Here is a 21,084-nt window from a genome sequence, read left to right as displayed (position 1 = left end):
ATAGGTAAGAACAACCAAATCCAAGTCCGTGGGGGCTTGTAAGGTGCTGTTTACAACGTGGATGTTGTAAATCACAGTCAAGATACAACCAAGCACTTCCTGAAGGTGCCGAGGATACACTTAATCTGCAAATCCAAACGTCCTGAGCACAGCGTAAAAGATGACTCTCCAGGAAAAGAGATCCTAAAATCCTTTTGTGAAGAAAGAGACACGGGCAAACCAGCTTGGCAAGTTACAGCAAGTCTTGTAATTGAGCCCGCGGGTGACTCAGGGTAAGAGCGAGTGCTTAGAAAGCTCCCCCCAGCGCCAAGAGGTGGAGCTAAAAGTGTCCCACTCCTGACCTGCCTGGCATCAGCCTGCCATGGGTGGTGACACCGCACAGGAGCCAGTTGACTTTTCATGGCTGGTGTGTCGTCCTCTGCTGGGATATCTAAGCGGGGTCAGGAAAAGGAAATGCCTGTCTCCGTCATGAGCTGATCTGCCTTTATTATCTTTTCCTGAACTGCAGATGAACTGTGGAAGAAAATCAAACACACAGAGATGAAGTGTGAAGCCCACGTAGACACGGCGGGGCAGCTGCAACAGGCGGGGAGGCCCCGGGTGGGCGGGGAAGACCACAAGAAGAGGGGGCCGGGGGCTTTCCGGGGGACTGACTTCCCACACCCCAGGGGAGAGGGGCTCCTCGTCACTGAGCCACCATCCTCCGGCCTCGCCAGCGCTTCCTGCAGGCCTGGGTCCCGTCCAGACTATTTCCAGCACCATCCTGCTCAGACCCTCGTCGCCACCACGCGGGGGCCAAACAGACCGCACACCCATCTCCTCTGAGTGTGAACCCAGTTCTGTGATCTAAGCCTGGCTGGCTTGGCTGCTTGAAGAAAAAAAGTGACTAGGATCCTTTCTTTTTGAAAACTGTGCCTGCTGGCAGTTCAGCTTTTCTCTGGGCTTCCATCTCCGTCCTGGGGTGATGCAGCTCGGCTTGTCTGCACCCACTCAGCCCGGCTCCATCCCAGGCCATCACTAATAGTAGGGCCCAAGCTTCTCGTATCCTAAATAACTAGGCCACTCCGGAAACAGACCATAGGAACACCGAGGGCTTCCAAACTGGTCAAAAGCTATTCCAAAATCTGGTCCATTTGGTGGCTGGGCTGTTCCCTGGGTGGATTTCAACTCTGCCCGGATGATCCTATAGTTTTTGCCTTTATTGCTGTCCCAGTACGTCTGTCCGTTGCACTCATAGCACACGGCAAACTCCATCCTCTCGTAAGACTGAATTTTTTCAGGCAAGCTGATTTCAAAGGAGAACGTGTCCTTGTCTGAACCTGCGTACGTGTCCTTCACGTACCAACAGGGAAAGTCTGTGAAGCTTTTCCAGGTGTCGAATGTCATTCTGACTTTCACCATCTTCTCAAATGCGAGGTTTTGCACCTTCACCGTGCCCGCAATGGCTCTGTCCTTCAAGACGCAGTTCTCCAGGCAGACGTGGTCGGTCCGAAGCCGATTTCTGAAGTCCAGGTAGTCGGCAGAGGGCTGCGAGAAATCCAGCACAAAGCTCTCACTCTCCGCTGTTGTCAGACTCACAATGCTGTCCAGGAGCTCGGTGATGTTCAGTGGAATATCTAACGGGTCATCAAACTCGGAGAACACTTTGACCATTGTCAGGGCCAGCCCTTGGTTGTCTGCAAAGGACACCCGCTTCTTCACCTTCTTCTCCTGGACGGTCGGGGCCACCGTCCCGCTGGCTTCATTCTTGCCGCTCAGCTGAATACAAGGCCTCAGGGGTTTGCTTGGCTTCGGGGAGATCTGGAAGGCAAACCGCTCTCTGCGCAAGGAGGGGGCCATGCAGCTGTACCTGCACTCAATGTCCACAGCCATCACGGGGCTAGAGCAGGCTAGAACCCTGGCCAAGGGGAAAGAAAGAAACAGCAAGGAGGTCAGACAGATGTTCAGACTCATCCCTCCGACAGGGACCAGCGAACTACGTTTGCCTTCATCTTTGCCCACGTGGCTACAGCTCAATATTACCTCAAGTGTGGTCCAGTGCGACCTTGGTTTCAGGGGAGATTAAGAGTGTAAAGTGGGGGGTGGAGTAAGAGGCCCAAGGTTAAAACAAACAAAGAAGTATGGAACCACTGGTTTTAAAACTAGTTCATGGGTTTCCCTGTCAGGGCTTGTTGGGGCCTTCAGTATACTGATGGGTCATGGGGAATAATGAAAACAGCGTGCTGTTTGCAGAATTTCCTAAACTTATCCCAAACAAGGAAAGTCTTTTTTTTTTTTTTTTTTTTTGGTGGAGCACCTTGCTGAACGCAGTTTGGTAAATACTGCTTTCCTCCGATAAAAAGAAATTAATTCATCCCACAAATACTGATTGGTGTTTGCTATGTGCCAGGCATGGTGCCAGAGACTGGGAATCGGGAGTGAAGACAGACCCACACCTGCTTTCATTCAATGGACAGTAGATTTTTATATTCTAGCATATCTTACTTTTAAAAAGTGCCAGCAATTTAGTATTTTAAAATCTTTTATACCAGTGAATAATTGTGTTTTTCTCCAGTGAAAATAGCCTCTATAAGAATAAAAAGCAAAGAGAATCACGCTAAAGGTTAAATTAAATCTGACTTCATAAAAACAATGTTTTTCTATAAGTGAAAAAAATAAGTAAAACCAAAAAACCGAAGACTGGGAAAACATTTTCCAAAAAGCACGGCAGCAAAGTGTTAATACTTTTATAAAGAGTTTTTATAAAACAATAACAAAGTCAAATATTCCATGTAGAAAAATGAGCAAAGAGCATGAATAGACAATTCATGAAAGAAATTTAAAAGTGGCTCATAAATATGTAAAATATCCAGCATTACAAGTAATTTAAGAAATTTAGATTAGAAAACAATGCCTGTTTTTACCTAGTGAGTTAGGAAAGAATTTTAAAAGATAATACAAATATCTGTATTAGTCTTAATGGGCACAACCTTTCTAAATCATCATTTTGGGTTCTAATATCACATACAGGTATTAATCTTGGAAATAATTAAAAATGCGCGAAGGTTAATTGTACTAAAATCTTCAGTGCAACATTATGGAGGGAAAAGGGGTGAGAAAGTAAACTAAATGACCAATAACAGGTATCCAATTAAATCAAGTACACCATATCCATGTGATACAATTTTATATCATCATTAAAACCATTATGTGGAAAAAGATTTAAATGGCACAAAAATTTATAATATATAATTAATGTAGAAAATGGAGAAGATAAATTGTACATAGAGACTAGACTTGTAGGGAAAAATATTACGTATATGCACAGAAAAAAGACTAGTGATACAATTAAAACTGTCAGAATTTTCCAGGTTGATGGGATTTCAGGAAATTTCTGTTTTCCTGCTTTGTACTTTCTTATATTTTCCAAAATAACAGACCTTCTCTAATCAAGAAAACAAAATGAATCTAATAAAACACCTCAAATATCTTAAGATTTGCCAAAAACCCACCCAACACTATTGCCTCACTAAAGCCAAGCCATTATTATTCTAATTACCATGGCAAATTGATATTCTGATTTGACAGTTCCAATGGGCTAATTGAAGAAGTCAGCGATGAAATCAGGATTAAAATCTCTAGCCTGAGAATCACAGAACACAGATCTGGATTAGTTGCCAAACACATCTCCCCTCACTATGGCAAAGGTGTCGGTGTATGGTGGTGTGTTGGGGTACCAGCTCTCAGGCCTCCCGATCCCCCCCCGCCCGGAGGTGCTGTGGGGTGATGGCAGTAGTTCAGGAGAAGGACAGGCAAAATGCCGCTCATCATCTGACAACAGTGGGGACCACTGGTCCAACAAATAATATCAGTCCAATAAATAATATCTCATTTTCAACTTCTGATTTTGTTTAATCAAATATATTTTAAAAAATGAGAAAGGATGAAGACGTATTGGGCTTGATCCCATTTTCAAAAAAAAAACACCAAAAAACCCAGCACTTCCCCAGGATGCAAGAATCACTTAGTGATGACCAAGTGGTGAAACACAGACATCCAGAGACAAAACAATAATACAAATACCTGTATTAGTCTGAAAAGGCCCAACCTTTCTAAATGTTCTTATCTTAATTTATAGCCATAATGTAGTTATCTAAACATGCATTTTAAAGGATATCTTATCCTTTAAATAAGGATATTTAAATATCCTTTAAACATCTTATCCTTTAAATATCCTTAAATAGCCTTATAGTTTCTCCTCTAACAAAGTTAAACAAGTAAAAATTTTAGGAGCAAATTGGCTATTATCATTTCTTTTGTTTTTTGAATTTATCTATTCTTTTATTTATTTATTTTTGGCTGCATTTGGGTCTTTGTTGCTGTGCACGGGCTTTCTCTGGTTGCCCCGAGCAGGGGCTACTCTTCGTTGTGGTGCGCGGGCTTCTCATTTCGGTGGCTTCTCTTGTTGCAGAGCATGGGCTATAGGTGCGTGTGCTTCAGTAGTTGTGGCACATGGGCTCAGTAGTTGTGGTTCGTGGGCTCTAGAGCGCAGGCTCAGTAGTTGTGGTGCACGGGCCCAGTTGCTCCGCGGCATGTGGGATCTTCCCGGACCAGCGCTCAAACCCGTGCCCCCTGCATTGGCAGGTGGATTCTTAACCACTGCGCCACCAAGGAAGTCCCTATTATCTTTTCTTATACCCATTCAGTTGTTCTGGAAAGGAAAGTTCTGACTGAATTGGGCAAGACAGCTTTAAAAAAAAAAAGTCAGTGGGTTCAACATAAAAAAACAAAAGCCCTATACTTACAAAGTACTTGAATTTTTCTCTTCCCCTGTTCATTGCAAAACTTTGTTAGAATGCACTGGAATCACATGTTCAGTTCTACTTTTAATACAGGTAGTTTTTGCTTTTTAAATTAAATGTTAATTAAAAATAACCAAACAGCAGGCAAAGCCTTGCATCCCAGCCCCTCCCACTCTGCCCACCCCTGACAACCTGGGTGTGAACTGAGGAAGGCGGGGTTCCTCCTCTTTCGTAGCCGCTTCCTCTCTGCCTGAGTCAGCACAAGGTCAACTGCTAGCTCTCTACGAGTGTCCCGCAGGCCTGCAAACCATCCTCAGGCATGCTTTCCCCAACCACCTTAAAACAGCTCATTAGAAAATGACTGGGAAACTCTCAAGCTATTGTGGAAACAATTCTAAGACAAGGGGATCAGGCAAAGAATCTGCACACTTGCAGTGGACTGCAGTCACTCTCAAGGTCTAATCCTGCAGGTTAGAAAGGCTTAGTTGAAGGCCTTGGTAAAGTTTCAGTGTTTGGACCCAGCAGTATAAACGTGCCCCTGAGATCCCTTTTACCACCAAGCTTTAAGAACTGGAGGTGAGGAGGTGAAGCTGGAGTCGGAGCCAGAGGTAATTAAACAATTCCACTGGCACTTCCTGGAGCCGAATTGGTTCTGCAGGATTCTCCATAGAGGGCAAAAGGAAGGTGAACCACCTGGCGGCCCAGGCATTCTTCCCAGGCTCCTGCTCCAGGCCCACTGCACAAGCACCCCTACCCAGAATCCCTTCACTTTTTTGGTGTCACCAGCACTGGAGGGGAGGTCACTAACCCCAGTGGCTTCAGTAGAGGGTGCAATCTGACTCTTGGCTCCCTTGCCTATCCTCACAGGTAGATTCCAGCTTTTGTTAACCAGATCGGTCTCCAAGAACTGGTGCACCAAAGTGCTGGTTTGGTGTAAGCCTTCCTGATCATCTGCTCAGAAATTCCCACACGGACCGTGACAGGGATGACCAACACCCAGACGTACTCCTAGCCACGGAGACATGCAAGGTAATAGTTTCCTAAGTCCCTGAAAGCTGGACAAGTGTTTTGTCCTCAAATGGCATGAAAATTATCAGTTCCAACACAGGACGCATCAGGCTGTACCTCAGGGCCCCTCATATGACAGACTCTTCAGCCACTCTGCCCTTTCCCATGCCCAAGCCAGGGAATGTGAGTCACCAAGGTTGGTCTGGGAGAAGAACCAGAATGAGATGTGGACACACAGCTGAACCAGCACAGCATGAAATGGGACCTGGATAAAAGTTCGTTGCAGGACAGGGTCACGAGAATGTGAGTAGCTGTTACTCAGACCAGTACGGATTCTCAAAACCTTTGCTTCCAAATAGATACCTAGGAGATCAGTTTTGCCCCGTGAGAGACTAGACATGCACCAAGGGTAGATTTCAGTGTTTCTGGTCAAAAGAGGGCAAACCCTAACACGCCATGCAAAGACAGAACATGGATAGTTTTGCATAAATGCTTTCCGTGTTCCTCTAGTGACAAACAACAGACCCTCTCAGCCAGGGTTAGATATTGTGGTGATTTTTCTCTAAAAACTATCGACTTGTACAGAAAATAACCCCATGACCTTCACAGTTTCAGGCGGCTGAGCTACTGACTCTCTGGCTGTGCCTTTTATAGGAAGCAAATCTTTCTCTTTTGTATTGAGGCCAACACATTGCCTCCTCCATTCTCTTGTACTCTGATAAGAAAAGACAGAAAAATCAGACGCACCAAGAACCCACCAGGAACACTGAAACAGCATTAGCTAAGCATTCGCAACCAGATTACCAGGTATAATTTTTTAAAAGACGCGGCCACTTACCCCTTCGGCATTTCTTTATTCCCTCCCAAAAGGCTTGGCTGCCACAGTATGAGTAAAGTTGGCATCTTTCCCTTGGTACTCAGACCATGGGGCCCTTATTCACAGCCCTAGAAGCCACTAGGACTCCTCTATTCTGTCACCATCATCCAAAGCATCTTTGAGATAAATGTCTGTGGATGAGGCTGCATATTATAGGAAAGAGATAAGTTAAAATGGCAGTGTGTGCCATCTAAAAATGTTCAATGTGAAACACAGCGCACTGGCCTAGGAATACCTGCACATGGCTGTGCCATCTGGGGCAAGTCACTCAACCTCTCTGGGCTTGAGCTTTCTCCTCTGAGATCCTTCCAGCTCTGACATTCCTGGTTGCTAACACTGCCTGATGGTTCTCTTCTCACTAACTTTTCCCGAAATACCTCAACTTCACTTTTGTGGTTAGTCCTCCAGCTGTCTTCACGTTAGTCTTGGCTCCTGGATAACCCTGCCAAGTGAGCTATTTCCTCTTCTCTGCACCCCAGCCCCCAAAGCCCTAACACTCTCTTCTCCTGGACCCTGGGTCTCCCACGGAGGCCTGACCACGCAGACCACAGGCTCCAACATCTTCTAGCAACTCTCCAAGTCCTCAACTTTCTCCTCCTCTGCGGGAAACAATACCAGGACAGCCCAAATCTTCTAGTGTGTTTTGGGCCCCCAACCCCCTCTTTTGCACTGAGTCCCTTCCACACCCCTTTCTCTGGATTCAAAAGGGTGGCACGAACAGGACACGGGGGCAGGCCAGAGCGTCCTGCCCTCTGTGTCCCGGTCCCACCAGGCCCGGCCTGCACCCTGCCCCCAACCCCTCCCCGAGGTCCTTCGCCTGTCCGGAACCCACCTGTTGGGCCGCGGGGAAGCCCCCTCTCCAGCTGGCTCGCTGCATCGGAAAGCCCGGAGGGAGATGGCAGGAGAGGCTGCCGCCACCAGACTACGTGAGCCTCGGTGTGTCCGGGAGGCAGGCCTTGGGCTGGGTTCCCGGAGTTGTGACCGGCAGGGGGAGGAAGACGACGAGGAGGAGGAGCCCTAGTTATCACACCAGGGCGGGGCGGCAGGGCCACCCGAGGCGGAGCGGCGCCACGAGAGCGTCCCCGCGCGGCCACCTCGCCCCCGCTGGCCCGGGACAGCCCGTCACAGCCCGTCTGGGGACCGGGAACCGGAGGTGGCTCTGCTCCGGGAGGCCCCGGCCGCCGCAGCGCCCTGTGTCCCATCGCCCTCGGCGGCCTGAGAGATCACCAAGTGTGTTTCCCTACGTTGTACCGGGAAATCGAGGCCAGGGGAGAGACGAAGCGACTTTCCCTTGTGCTAAGACCCCATCGCTCAACTCCGGGGACACTCTCTAGAAGTGTCGGGTCCCAGGTGGAAAAACCTTGTGTCAGGTTCGAACTCGGCACAATAGGGATTAAGAGTATCTTAAGTCCCAACCCCCGGGCCGCCCGTCGCGGCCGGGACCCCCACCTCGGTGCATCACGTGGGTCAGGCCAGGCTCCATCCCACCTCTGGTCCCTGGATTGCCCTCCCCACGTGGAAGCAACAGCCTCCTTGAACCCTTCTAAAGTGTCCCACTCCCGGAGTGTAATTGCAAGTTGGACGGAGAAAGTGTAGGTGGCACGACCAGAGAGGGTCCCCGCTACGCGCCCTCGCCGCTGTTTCCGCGGCCGGGCAGCCAGCCTTGCGGGCTTGGGAGGGACGTACCTGGTACAGCTCATAAGCCCCGAAGTGCGGAGGCGCCAGCCCGCGGCAGCATCCGCGCCGGGGTGGCAGGGGCAGCGGCGGCGACGGCAGGAGCGGGGGCCGGGGCTCAGGTCGGCGCCCTTCGCGGGCAGCCGCATCCGTCCGTGCGCGAGAGCTGCCCGCCCGCCTCCTCCCTGCGGCCCCTCGCCCGGGACTCGGCCTTCCAGCCGCCGCACGGCTCCCTTTAACTTTCCGACCACTTCTCCCCACTCGGGATGTTATCCCAGACCCCCTTTCACGTGAACGCCCCCCACAGCCAATGGGCACGCCCGGGACGCGCGCCGTCGACCAATGGCCGTGGAGCCGCGGTCCTCCAGAGCACCGCCGCGCCACGTGATCGGCTGCGCGCCCGGAGTGATAGGGCTGGCGTCCAGGGCCTGCGAAGAGGGCGGTGGGTCACAATTTCATCAGAAGCCCGAGGACCGGCGCCAGGGGGCAGAGGCACTTTCCTACAGCCTAGCATCCCCTTACAGCAAGAGGGCTGGACGCCGGCGGCTGGCAGAGTTCCCTCTCCCTAGGCAAAGTCCTAGCCGGGCAAAGTCATTCTACACCCGCGGACCTGGTTGCAGTTGCATTCAGCCGCCCCGCCCGCCCCGCCTTTGTCTTACACTTCAGCTACCGGGGGTTCGCAGATGACCGTTACTTCCCCCATCACACGTGGGGCCCAGAGGAGCCCCAAGAGAATGCCAAATGCGTTCCCCTCCGTTTTAGGTGGAGCCTTTTCGGGATCAGTATCCCCAGCTCCAGCGATAGTGTCGAAAGTAAGTAATTACTGAACGCTTGCTTTGTGCCCATCACGGTCAAGGTGTTACTGTGAAAGGAATACAGTAAAACCCTTTTTATGAAGTTGTTATTGGGGCAAAGGACCAATACCCATCTCACAGAATACCGCATATATAGCTGAGGGTTTCTCAGGTAGGTATATTTTCGAGGAAACTACCTGAATTGAATCTGTATGAACAGATTCAGCCTGTACCACAGGGCCTCGGTGATCTCTGTGCTATGCCTTAAGATCTGTAGAGAATGAGGAGCTTAGAAGAGAGCTTAGAAGCCCCTCCTCCCATATGAGATCAATTTAAATATGCATGTATATAGTCATATATATCATCTCCTTGGTGATCAGCTCTGCGCTAGCCACTTTAGGGATGAGAATCCCAGTTTTCCAGTTTTAATGAACTTTGGAAATTAATATAGGATTGCCAGCTTTCTAAAGTGCCAAGTAAAGACACTAAAACAAACAAATCCTACCATCTTCTGTTACCATCTTTCATTTTTAAAAGAAGTACTCTTTAACAGCAATAACAATAAAATGCAGAAAGGGCATAATCTCGAAGGAGAGGCCAGTCCTTCACATTGCATATGTTTAGCTTTATGAAAATTCATTACATTGACTATGGCATATGGGAATTTCTCCTGTAAGAGATTTTAAAGCAGCTTCTAATTTTACTAGGAATGTAAAAAAACGCTAGTCCACTACAATAACCCAGTCGAAGCCTTCAGCTCCATAGAGAGCTTCCCCAGACTCAGTCTTCCTGTGATCATTAGTCCTCTTCCTTCTCTTTAAATGGACAAATCTGATAAAGGACCACCTGTGACATTAGCTATTGGTAGGCGATTGGCAAATAAAATTTCTGTGCAATATTCCTTTTGCCAACTCTAAACCCCCTTTGATTAGCTGATGAGTAGGTTGAAGATTTATGATGCCAAGTGCTGGCTACATTTCTCAAGTGGAGGGAGCATGCTGGAGGAGTGGGCAGAGATAAAGAGCCAACAGGTATTGCAAAATGTATGCAAGCAAAGGGCGATCTGAACCAAACGGGGAAGGAGGTGGGACAAGTAAATACAATTTTATAGTGTTAGGTTTTGGAAGCATCTTCCTTACATAGATCTAGGAAATCATCTCTGTGGTTTAGGTGACTATTTCAGACCGGGAGAGTGGGGCTAAACTTAGTTGTGGCACACCCCAGTCTTGGTAGGTAGGAGTGTAGCGTCTATGAGTTTACAAAGAGCGCAGTCTTTGAGATCTGAATAGAGCTGGGATGCAAGCTCTGGAGAACTGTTCCAGTAGAATTCACAGCAGTCCCGAGTCCCAGAACCTGAGAGCTGGACTGGCCCTTAGACACAGTCTTGCTTCACCCTTTCATTTTATAGCAACAAAGAGGGAAACTGAAAATGGAAAATTTCAACCCGTTAGTCAATGCATACCAAGTTCCTTTTCTAATATCTGGCTTTGAATTGTAGCCTTAATTTCATTTAATAAGCCAACCCTCCTCCCCGCAAAAACCAAGAAGCCTAACAGTGGCTAAGCATAGCTAATGACCATTTTGCCATGAGCTGTTCTTTTTCATGGCTGTTAGTAGCACTGTCTTCTTCTTGCACTTGGGCTCATCTGTGACTTTTTCAGTTCTCTCTTACACATTTGTTCATTCATTCAACAGCACACTATTAACTACCGTAAACCTGGGTGCTGGAAATGGAAAAATGAGTGAAATATTATCTTACTCTTGAGAAGCTCTTAAGCTAATATATAATGATGTGGGATGAATGTGTGAAAGGCAAATCTCTCTTAGGGGAGCTAAGAGGAAGACTGTGCATGTCTGGGGCAGGGGAGGGGAAAGTCTGAGAAGGCTGACCTTTGAGAAGTGACCGTTGAGCAGGATCCTGAAGGGGGAGTTAGAGTTTAGGGGTAATGGGAAGAGAGCATGGCAGGAATTGGAAATGGCACAGAGTTCTATATGTTCCCCCAAAGAATTTCCACGCCATTGATTAAAAATTAGATCCTCTTTCTGGCTTAAATATTGGACGCTGCTTCCTTCTGCATGTGTAAACAGCAGTTTTTTTTGCTCATCCAGAAAGTTTGAAAATATATTGTTAATGCCTCATCTCCCCCTCAACTGAACACATTTCAAAAACAGCTCAAATCATGCAAGATTCTGGAAGAGAAATCTTTTTCTTTCTTTTTTTCTTCTTCTTCAAATTCTAACATTGCTTCTCTTTGAATGAAAGTGATTGCAAAGTGAATCTAAATAAAAATAACCAGCATCGAGTCAGAACTAAAGAAGAGAACATTCTTTTGCTAGATCAGAATAGAAAGTGGGAAAGACTGTTTCCAAACTGCTTAAATCCATTTATATTTAGACGAGTGGAGTTGTTTGCACCTGTCAGAGCTGCAGACGTGCTCTGGGTGCATCATGTTACCTGGGGCCCTCTGCCCCTCGTTCAGACTTGACTGAAAGGGACTTGCTAGGTCATGTTTTATGGGACAGGCAGAGGAATACGAGCCAAGGGATTCTGAAAGCCTCTGTCTATGGAGAATGTGTCCTTAGCATTGGGGAGAGGAGCTTGAGTAATTTACATGTCAAAGCTCCTAGAGCCCATCAGTAATTTACACGGTTGAGGGCTTCTGAGTTTCTATATGATGCTGATGTAGGGACCACTCCTTTAAAAGTTACATATACAGAGCAGCTTTTATTCCCTGGCTTTATATCTTGTGCCGTGCTTTGTATGATCCAGATATATCTTTAATTTGTATTGTGTATTATTCTTATGAATATAAAAAGAATACAAGATCACTGTAGACACTGTATTTTGTGGAAAACACAGAAAAATATAGAGGCGAAAACAGAATCAGTACCACCCAGCCATAACTACCAATGTAACTCACTGTCTTTTCTTTCAGTATTTATTCTGTGCATAAAACAGGATTATAGTTTGATATATATAAAATTTAATATCTTAATTTTTTAATCATGACTGCTCATTTTGAGTGTATTAGTATTATTATAATTTTTCTGACATGCTTTTTAGTGACTGCATAATATTCCTTCATATAAAGAGACTATAATTTATTTTCTTATTGTGGGATACTTAGATTTTTTCCAAATTTTCTCTATTGTAAATAAACTTTGATAAGAATCTTCATATTTAAATCTTTGTCCACATCCCTGATTATTTTTTATAAGTCTGTTTCCGACAGGGTACAGACATTCTTCAGACTCTTGATTTGTATTGTCAAATCATTTTTAGGAAGATCAGTGTTGACTTTTTATTCACTACTGGAGCAGTTTAAGAGTTAAGTAATCCTAATTAGATCTTGGTTTGTGGACTTTGAACAAATTATACCTCATCTTACAAAAAAGCCATATGAGAATTTTCACTAATGAATCATATACTCTGTGCCTGGGTGAAAATAGCTACACACTTGTAGCTTTGAGTCTCAAAATACACAGCCAATTTGTGTTATGAATGGGGACTTCATAACCCATATTATTGACTTAAATGATACTAAGTGGTGGCTGGTCAGAGAGAAAGGCAGAGGCTGAGAACGTGGGGTACCACTTTGCCACAGGCTTAAAAGGAATTAGGCAGAACCCAGTATGTATTTCTATTCCTTGCTGATTCATCCCCCGCTTGTGACTGGTGTGATCATAAATTATATTTGAACATATAACTATATACATGTGATGCAACGTGTACCATCCAGAATATCATGACAAGTGGCATGCGCTTTTATGAGAATGACATGTCAAGCTGCTTTGAGGGTTACGACAGGCCGCTTGGCCTTGTGTGCTTTGGATCTTCGGCCTGTTCGGCCGCATGCCTCTACCTCAGATACTGCAAGCACTTGGGGCTTTTGTGTAGACAGTTGTATTTTGGCTGGTTCCATCCTGATCTTTACAAAACTGCCTGGATTGTCCTCTTAGAAACAGGCAATGATATAATTTGTATGAAGAAAACAGTGACTCACTAGAGGGATGAGGAAAAAAGACTATTTAGGTACAATAATTTCTAAATGTACATACTATGTTTTCCCACAACTTTACATTTCTATCACTCTTCTTTTTCTTTGAAATTTAGAGTCAGAAGCTGAACTGACTTCACGGTTTTCCTTCTGATCATTTGATATCCTCTAGAGAATTACAGCTTAAAGACTGCATTCTTCCTTCTCGAAACTCATGGTAACGATCTCTCCACACAGAGCCACAGGCTGTCGGGGCAGTTAAAGCTAGGAAGTCACCACATGTTGAGAATATTCTGATTCTGCCCTCTGCCTTGCTCGCGTTCCCAAGGAGGCACAAATCTCAAGGAGCAGTGGGAGAGCCATCGTCTAACGTTGTTATTTCACCTACTGCATAATAAAATGCAGGGGACAATAGTGCATTTGTTGTTAAGGCTACTCAACCTTGTTATAAAATTACACTTCACCAAAAACAACAACCTGATAACTATTTGTATGTCTTACTTGGCAAGCAGCCAGGACCATAAAATATACAAAGCCAAACTTTGACATCTAAGCCTTGGAAATTGATATGACCATATAGTAAACCTTAGCAAAGATATCTGGCATGATTCCTATTTTCTTCTGTTAATACTTTGGTCGTCTTCAAATGCAGAGCCCCTTATAAGTAGGGTCTGTTGTCTCCTATTTTTCTTATTAATCCAAAAGGTGTAATAACTTAAGCTTTCTTCCCTGATTTTGACCCCGGCTCTTTTTCCTTCCTTCTTTCTTTCTTTTTTGGTATTACTTTTTAGTTTGTAAAAATCTAGAAATTTCTCTCTCTTAAGATTAGTCAAGAAGCATTTCTCTTTCTTATAAAGCAGCATTATCCATCAACTTTCAGGAACAATCCAAAGTCATAGGTGATGAGAGGAAGGAACATATTACAAAGTATAAGAGAAGGTTTCTGGTTTAACTTCCTGTAAAGATTCCTAGGAAGACACATAAAAATATAAAAACTCATATAACCCTCATGCCCTAGACACAGTAAAATGTAGTTGGTTAAGAGCTCGGTCATCTGGTGGTCCTGGATTTGAATACTGACTCTGCCACAATGAGCTGTGGACCTTGGAAAAATTACTACCCAACTTCGTGCTTCTGTTTTCCTATCTGTAAAATGGGAATACTAATGCCTTCCTGGCAGGGTTACTCGGAAGATTTCCTAGAACACTTTCTGTGTAACCAGGATGACTCGTTGCATAAAACCCAAGTGCAATGAAAGTCACATTTCTGGATTATTCTAAATACAGTAAAATCTGGATCTGAACCCTCTACTTACCAAGTCCAGTAAGAAGCTTAATATTGGTTGTTGTGTGCAGCTCCTCAAAACTGGGAACAGGCCCTTTGTTCTTAGGCTCTGCGGTCACTGCCTGCTCCTTTTGCAGCCCACCTGCTGTGGAGGTCACATCCTCACCACCCACCCACTGCAGCTGCTGCTCAGGCAGGCTTCGGTGAGGCCCCCTTGGCAGGCCTGGCGTGAAGGTCCTGCACTCCCGGATCTCAGCTTTTTCCATGTGAGCAGGATGTCAGCTTCCATCACCTGTGGAAACTTCAGATCCCACAGCTCCCAGGCTCTGGGATTCACCTCCTCTTCAGGGTGGATCTTTCTGCAAACCCATAGAAGCACCAGGCACTATACCCTCCCAGTCTTAGACAGTTCTGAACCCTTTCTGTAGGAGCCAGAATCCCCAAACAAAGGGTTGTATGGGGGCTATTTCTGCAGATGCTCCTGAAACTCGAAGGAACTGTTAGCACCTTGTTAGGGCTAAGGGTCAAGACTTTAGGGAAAAAAAGACCTACCCTTTTCTCTGGTGTAAGGTGTTGGGATATGTGAGAATAAGGCACAAACGTATATGCTGACATATTTGTAAACTACCAAGCACATGGTAGATATTCCAAGGACATCACTGGTTTGCCAGATACTCCCTCATTTGAGGGTAGGTGAACAGAAACAACTAAGATATAGCTTAGGAAAAGGGGAAAGGGATATTCCTAAAGACTTGGGAAATGAGCAGACCTCTGAAACAGGCTTACTACAGGAGACAAAAGAAAAATTTCAGGTATCTTTGATTACAAAAAGGCATGGTCTTTGTAAATTACATAAAAAACTCAGATGAAAAGTTAGCAAGCTGATTTTTTTTAAATGTGCATTTATCCTGTATGGTTCATTGCTTTCTTAGATAGTTCTGCCATATAATAATTTTTGTAGTAAACCCTTAGTAAAGTATAGCATGCACTTTGAAAAGTCAACAAATTTTAAGTGTATAGATTAATCAATTCTCATTATATCCATCCACTAGCACCACAGAAACCCCTTTTATTCCCAATTCTTGTCACTCTTCCCCACAGGGGTAGGAATTATACTGATTTCTAACACCATAGCAATATGGTTTCTTACAAAGCTAAACATACTTTTATCATGCAATCCAGCAATCATGCTTCTTGGTATTTACCAAAAAAACTGAAAGTTGAAAAATTATCTCCACACAAAAACCTGCACACGATTTTTATAGCAGCTTTATTCATAATTGCCCAAACTTGGAAGCAACTAACATGTCCCGTAGTAGGTAAGCAGGTAAATAAACTATGGTACATCCAGGTGATGGAATATTATTCAGCACTTAAAAGAAATGAGCTATCAAACCATGCAAAGACATAGTGGAAACTCAAATGCATGTTACTAGTGAAAGAAGCCAATCTGAAAAGGCTACGTACTAGATGATTCTAACTATATGACATTCTAGAAAGGAGAAGACTATGGAGACAATAGGTCAGTGGTTGCCATGGGTGGATCAGGTGAGATGAATAGATGAGCACAGAGCATGTTTAGGGCAGTAAACATACCCCGTATGATACTATAATAATGGTGGTATGTGATGACACATTTGTCTAAACCCATAAAATGTACAACACTAAGAGGGAACCCTAAGTTAAACACCCTGTTCATTCTGGTTGATTGTAATATGTCAACATTGACTGTACTGTGTCAAATGTACCAAAAATGGGACATTTTTTCATCCTTGGTAAAAAATGTACCATTCTGATGAGTGATGTTGATAATGGGGGAAGCTGTGCATGTGTGGGGTGGGGGTGTATGGGAGCTCTCTGTACTTTCGCCTCAATTTTGTTGTACACCTAAAAGTTCTTTAAAAAAATAAGGTTTTTTAAAAAGTTAATAACATGAGATATGAAGAGAGATGAGATACAAATGGATGGCAAAAATGCAATCAAACAGTTAAACTCCATTGTGGAAGTGGAAATAAGCAAAACTGACAGTGTAGAAGATGGAATCAGTGAGGGACTTCCTAGCCAGTCCAGTGGTTAGCACTCTGCACTTTCACTGCCGAGGGCCCGGGTTTGATCCTTGATTGGGGAACTAAGATCCCACAAGCCGTGTGGCTCAGCCAAAGAAAAGAAAAAAAAAGGAAAATCAAATCAGTGATCTGGAGGTTAATCTTGACAAGTCTACCAGAATGTATAGGAAAAGAACATTGAGTTAGAAATGATAAGAGAAAAAGGAAGAATTGTTGAAAAAAGTAGTAGATACTATGAAAGAGAATGGGAATCCAATTGAAGAATTATAGCACTATTAATGAAAACCCCAGAACAGCAGAAAAAGAAGTTATAAAAACTTTTATTGAAGAAAACGTTTCCAAGCTGGAAAGAGACCAGAGTATATATAGATTGAATGGGCCCACATATTTCAGATAAAATCAATTTTAAAAGACCCACATCTAGACACATACTTAAAACATTTTTGAATTCCAAGGACAAAAGAAAAAAGGTGCTACAAGTATCCAGGTAGGAAATAACACCCCCTGGAAAACAAATTACTGATGAAAGAAAAAACACCAGATTGACTTCTGACCTCTTTGTAGTAACAATACTCACTGTCAGAAAACCATGGAGAAGCATCTAAAAGAATTTTATACTCATATACATTTTTATATGTGTACATGACCTCTCTTCCTAACATTTCCCAATTTTCTTACCAGAGTTTCCCTGACGTTACAAAATATACCAATGAGACTGAGTAGTACTCAGAAAAAGTTCTAGCTTATCCACCATGCTGATTTAGTTCCTTGATGAGGTTCTCACACTACAGGTAAAAGTCTATTTTGTGCCCCTCACTTCTCCTTGGTTTTAATAATCATCTTATCTGGCAGTGGGAGTGTTATTTGCTGCTGAGAAAAGAGGTCTGTCTCCCAGTGACGTCTTGAACCTTCCCTTTCCCACTCCAAGGGTGGTCTATTGTTTTCCTTACCAGTGGGAATTTACACTTTGTGGGCGTAGTGTTTGCTCAGGTGGAAGAGCTTCACATAAGTCTTGGCTCCATTTCACTCCAAATGCTAAGACTTTCGTTTATAAATTATACTGAAAAATCGTAGACTACTGGAGTTAAAAGGACTTTGTGTTTTCTAGTTCAGCCCCCTCTGTTTACAGGTGAGAAAGCGAAAACCCAGAAAGGTGCCATGCTCGTGTAAAGTCATAGATTCATCTCCTGTTTGAGTTGGGCGAACTAGGCTCCTGGTCTCTCTGCATCCACCTCCAGGCAGACTGATGGGCAAGATCTACTGAAAGGCTCACGTGAGCCAGTCTTTACAGTGAGGAAGGGGCTCCTGTAGGCCAGTGGTCAAAGCCCACGGAATGGCCACGTGTGAAACTAATGCCCACTACTCAAAAGACCAGTGAGTTTCCAACAATCAGTGGAGACACACCCTCAACATGGCACCTTGAAGTAACCAAAAACCAAAGGTGTTCGGTACGGAAGAGTCTGAGGACACAGGCGACATGCCTCCAGCCAGTTCTTCCGAGTTCTTCCAAGTTTTAACTTTTAAGGGCTGTAGTAACAAGAACATTTCCCTTCTAAACAAGCAGTCTTGGTTCATGATACCTGACATCCTATCTTCAAACACTGACCAAAGTCAAGGGTCAGGATCAGAGCCTGCACTTGTGGATCCCATAGCCTTTCGATTTGGTACTTGGGTGAGTCAGGAACTCATGAGACTGCACAAATGGGAAGCCCCACTCCAACTAGCTTAATCAAACAAACAAAAAGAAGAAGTAAATTGGTTCATATGACCAAATACCAAGAAGGCAGGGGTGGGGTTGTTTCTAGGATAAACTCGGCATCGTGGGGAACGTGCCTGCTGGCTTCTGGGGGCCAACACCAACCCCACTTAGAATGCAGAGAGGAAGGAGGGAATCTCACCTGATGCTGGCATACAACTGTACATTGGAGGACCAACAACTGTAGTCAGAGAGGTGGCCCAGCCCGGCTCCATGCCCACTTCTCTGTAGAGGAGCATTTTCTGTCACTAAATTAAAGAGAACGGGCAGGAAATAGGTACAAGACTGATGTAAACAATAGCCATTGTTTCTATCATTACCCGTAGCGGGTTTGAGAATGTGGAGAAGATAGCACGCGCTGTCTTTCTGATGTTACTGCCACCTTGGATTTCCAAGAAGGAAAGAAAGAAATGAGTAATTCCCTTCCTTTGTCGTCCCCTTCACCACCATCACCAAGCGCACTTCGGGAAGGTACAGGATGCTGTCTCCTGGTCAGGAAGCGCTGCTGAAGAGCGCAGGAGCTCAGCACCTGTGCTGGGTAATGAGCGTCTGCAGTGCTTTGGGGAGGATTTCTATCCTCTAGCAAGAGCCACTTCCAGGGGTCTTGGTGACGCGCTCTCCCCTCCCCCAGATAAGATATTCACCAGCAGGAAGAGCAGGAGAACAGGTTTACTTGGTACCAGGCAAGAAACAGACTCAACGCGGGGTCGTTTCAGACAAGGCGGAGACACCCACCCTGGAGTTTCCGAGATGATGTCCTTCGGCCCTGTGTGGGTGGTGGTGCAGCCCTGGTGACCCGGGTTAACCCTTGGCTCCATCACCGTCCAGCTGGCTGGTGCAACTCTAGCAAAGTGACAGCTGTGACCTCCACGGGGGAAAGCCTTCTCGCCAGCTCCTCGGCTTCATTTCTGTTCCTTATACTCCACAGGCCCAATCTAAACAGTAAGGACTTTCCTTCATTGAGCGTTCCCTCAGTACCAGGCACTACTACCCAAAAGGTAGGTAGTTCTGTTATCCCCTTTTTATAGGTAAGAGGCTCAGAGAAGTTAAGTAACTTGCCTAAGATCACACAGCAGCCAATAGCCGAGTCTTGATTCAAAGTCAAATCTGTCTGACTTCCAAAGTCCAGGCTCTTCCCAGCACACCAGGCTGCAGCTCACAGCAACCAGATGAAAGAGGCTGAGAGTCCCACCTCAGGGATTTCTTGTCTTGCCCCCCCCACAGTCTGCTAAATTGAATTTTAGGGTCTTCACCGGGGCCCCAGCAGAATAAATTGTGAATTTTGCAAGCATAGCCCTTAATTTAATTTGGCCGCCAGGACAGCTCCCTCATTCACAGGCAGGCAGTGAGGAAAGGATGATTGGATTACCGTGGCTGGAGGAGGAGAGGATTGCAGCCCCCCTGGCCAGCTACAGCACAGGGGCAGGAAGGAAATCTGGGGAGGTGGAGCAGGAAACCGTAGGGCTGGAGAAAAGAGAGGAAGAGAGGGGACACACGGGGTGGAAGGTTTCAGAGGCTTACACGGGGTTAAAGGGAAAGGCCACACAATGGAGGAACAGATGCCAAAAATCCCTGTTTTTGGGAAAAAGCCAGACACAGAAAAAAGTTCTCCTACCCCAAACAATTCTCAAGTCCACCCCACATCCTGAGACAGCATACAAAAATAAGTAAACGAAACAACCTGCTAGAAATGCAGTGAGGGTAGAAAACTCCATAGTAACCTGGAAGGAGTTCATCTATCTATTCAACCCTGCTTTGTGACAGTTGTTCAGGCTGGGTGACTACCTCGGGGCAGGGCAGCTAGAAATCTGCCAGCCTTTCTGGCTTTGTCACAACCTGGGGACACAGGGCTGCAGTGGGCGAAAGGGGTGTCACGCTTGGGTCTGTGGTGTGTGGTCGGGAGAGGAGGCTCCGGGTGACTCACCCCACCCTCTCGTCTCTGGGCCCCCTTCCATGGCTCCCAGCCAGAACTGGCACTTGTCACACTGCATCTGAAGCGAGTGACTCTTGCAAGACGTCAAGAGAGGGGTGGTCACTGGGGAGGGGGACAATTTGCCAGTGGGTCGTCTTGGACATGAGTTTTATGTTCTCCTGACCTTTGTGCCTTGAGGACTCCTGAGATCTGAAAATAGACCATTTTCTCAAGGCAGTCACATAGCCTTAAAGACACCCTGCCAAAGCAAAAATTAACTTTAATTCTAATTCACTCCAATTTAAAACATGAATGTGTGCCATCTGGCATTTTTATGAATAAGAAGAAACGTTGTAGGAGCAAGTAATGAAAATTTCAAGGCACCGAAAAACACTGGGGAGTTATAAGTTAGGGCTATAAGCATTCTGGAAAAACCTTCACTGGGATAAGTGTTTCTAGTGCTTTTCTGATCACTGCCGGCTGTGGAACAACATCACAGAGGCACTTCCAGACCCTACACTCATGCTGCCTCCTGGCAGGGAAGCCCACCTCACCCTTTCCTGGGGAAGGTAGAACACAAACTGTGATCACCCTCCTTATAACAGCACTCAGGGAGGGGCCTGAGATTTCCCAAGCCACTTTCTCTATTTGCCAAACACTTAAAGGTATTTAATTTAATTTTAATTGCAAATGTGTTCAATACCTGTTTGTTTAAATCAGACTTTTTGATTAAAGGACAGACAAAATTGGATAGAGGAAAAACCAGGAAAAGAAAATCATTTTATATTTAGGGAAACATTGGAGGAAAAAATGTGATAATGTAAAGAAACAAAGGAAAAACAACAAAGAAGATATATGCTATTGTTCTCCAAAGTGCCTTGGGTGAAACGCTAGTCCCAAGAGAAATTCATCACTAAAAGGTTTCTGGGATCAA

General features: G+C 45.3%; 1 protein-coding gene across 2 annotated transcripts; it reads right to left on the bottom strand.

Moving 5' to 3' along the window:
* Window positions 1-1,017: 1,017 nt before the first annotated feature.
* PPP1R3B (protein phosphatase 1 regulatory subunit 3B) lies at window positions 1,018-8,489 on the bottom strand (the record flags this gene model as incomplete). Of its 2 annotated transcripts, none has more annotated exons than XM_079726534.1 (2): window positions 1,018-1,897; window positions 8,353-8,489. In XM_079726534.1, 2 exons carry the CDS (start codon window positions 8,487-8,489, stop codon window positions 1,018-1,020), a joined length of 1,017 nt encoding a protein of 338 aa, XP_079582660.1. The 2 variants fall into 2 exon arrangements, with proteins under 2 accessions (XP_079582660.1, XP_079582661.1); XM_079726535.1 differs by lacking the exon at window positions 8,353-8,489 and adding an exon at window positions 3,539-3,666.
* Between the last annotated feature and the right edge of the window lie 12,595 nt (window positions 8,490-21,084).

This window comes from Hyperoodon ampullatus (assembly GCF_949752795.1).
Source record: "Hyperoodon ampullatus genome assembly, chromosome: 20".
Classification (NCBI taxonomy): domain Eukaryota; kingdom Metazoa; phylum Chordata; class Mammalia; order Artiodactyla; family Ziphiidae; genus Hyperoodon; species Hyperoodon ampullatus.
Note: the sequence above shows the minus strand (reverse complement) of the source record. Positions and strands in the feature narration are given on the sequence as shown.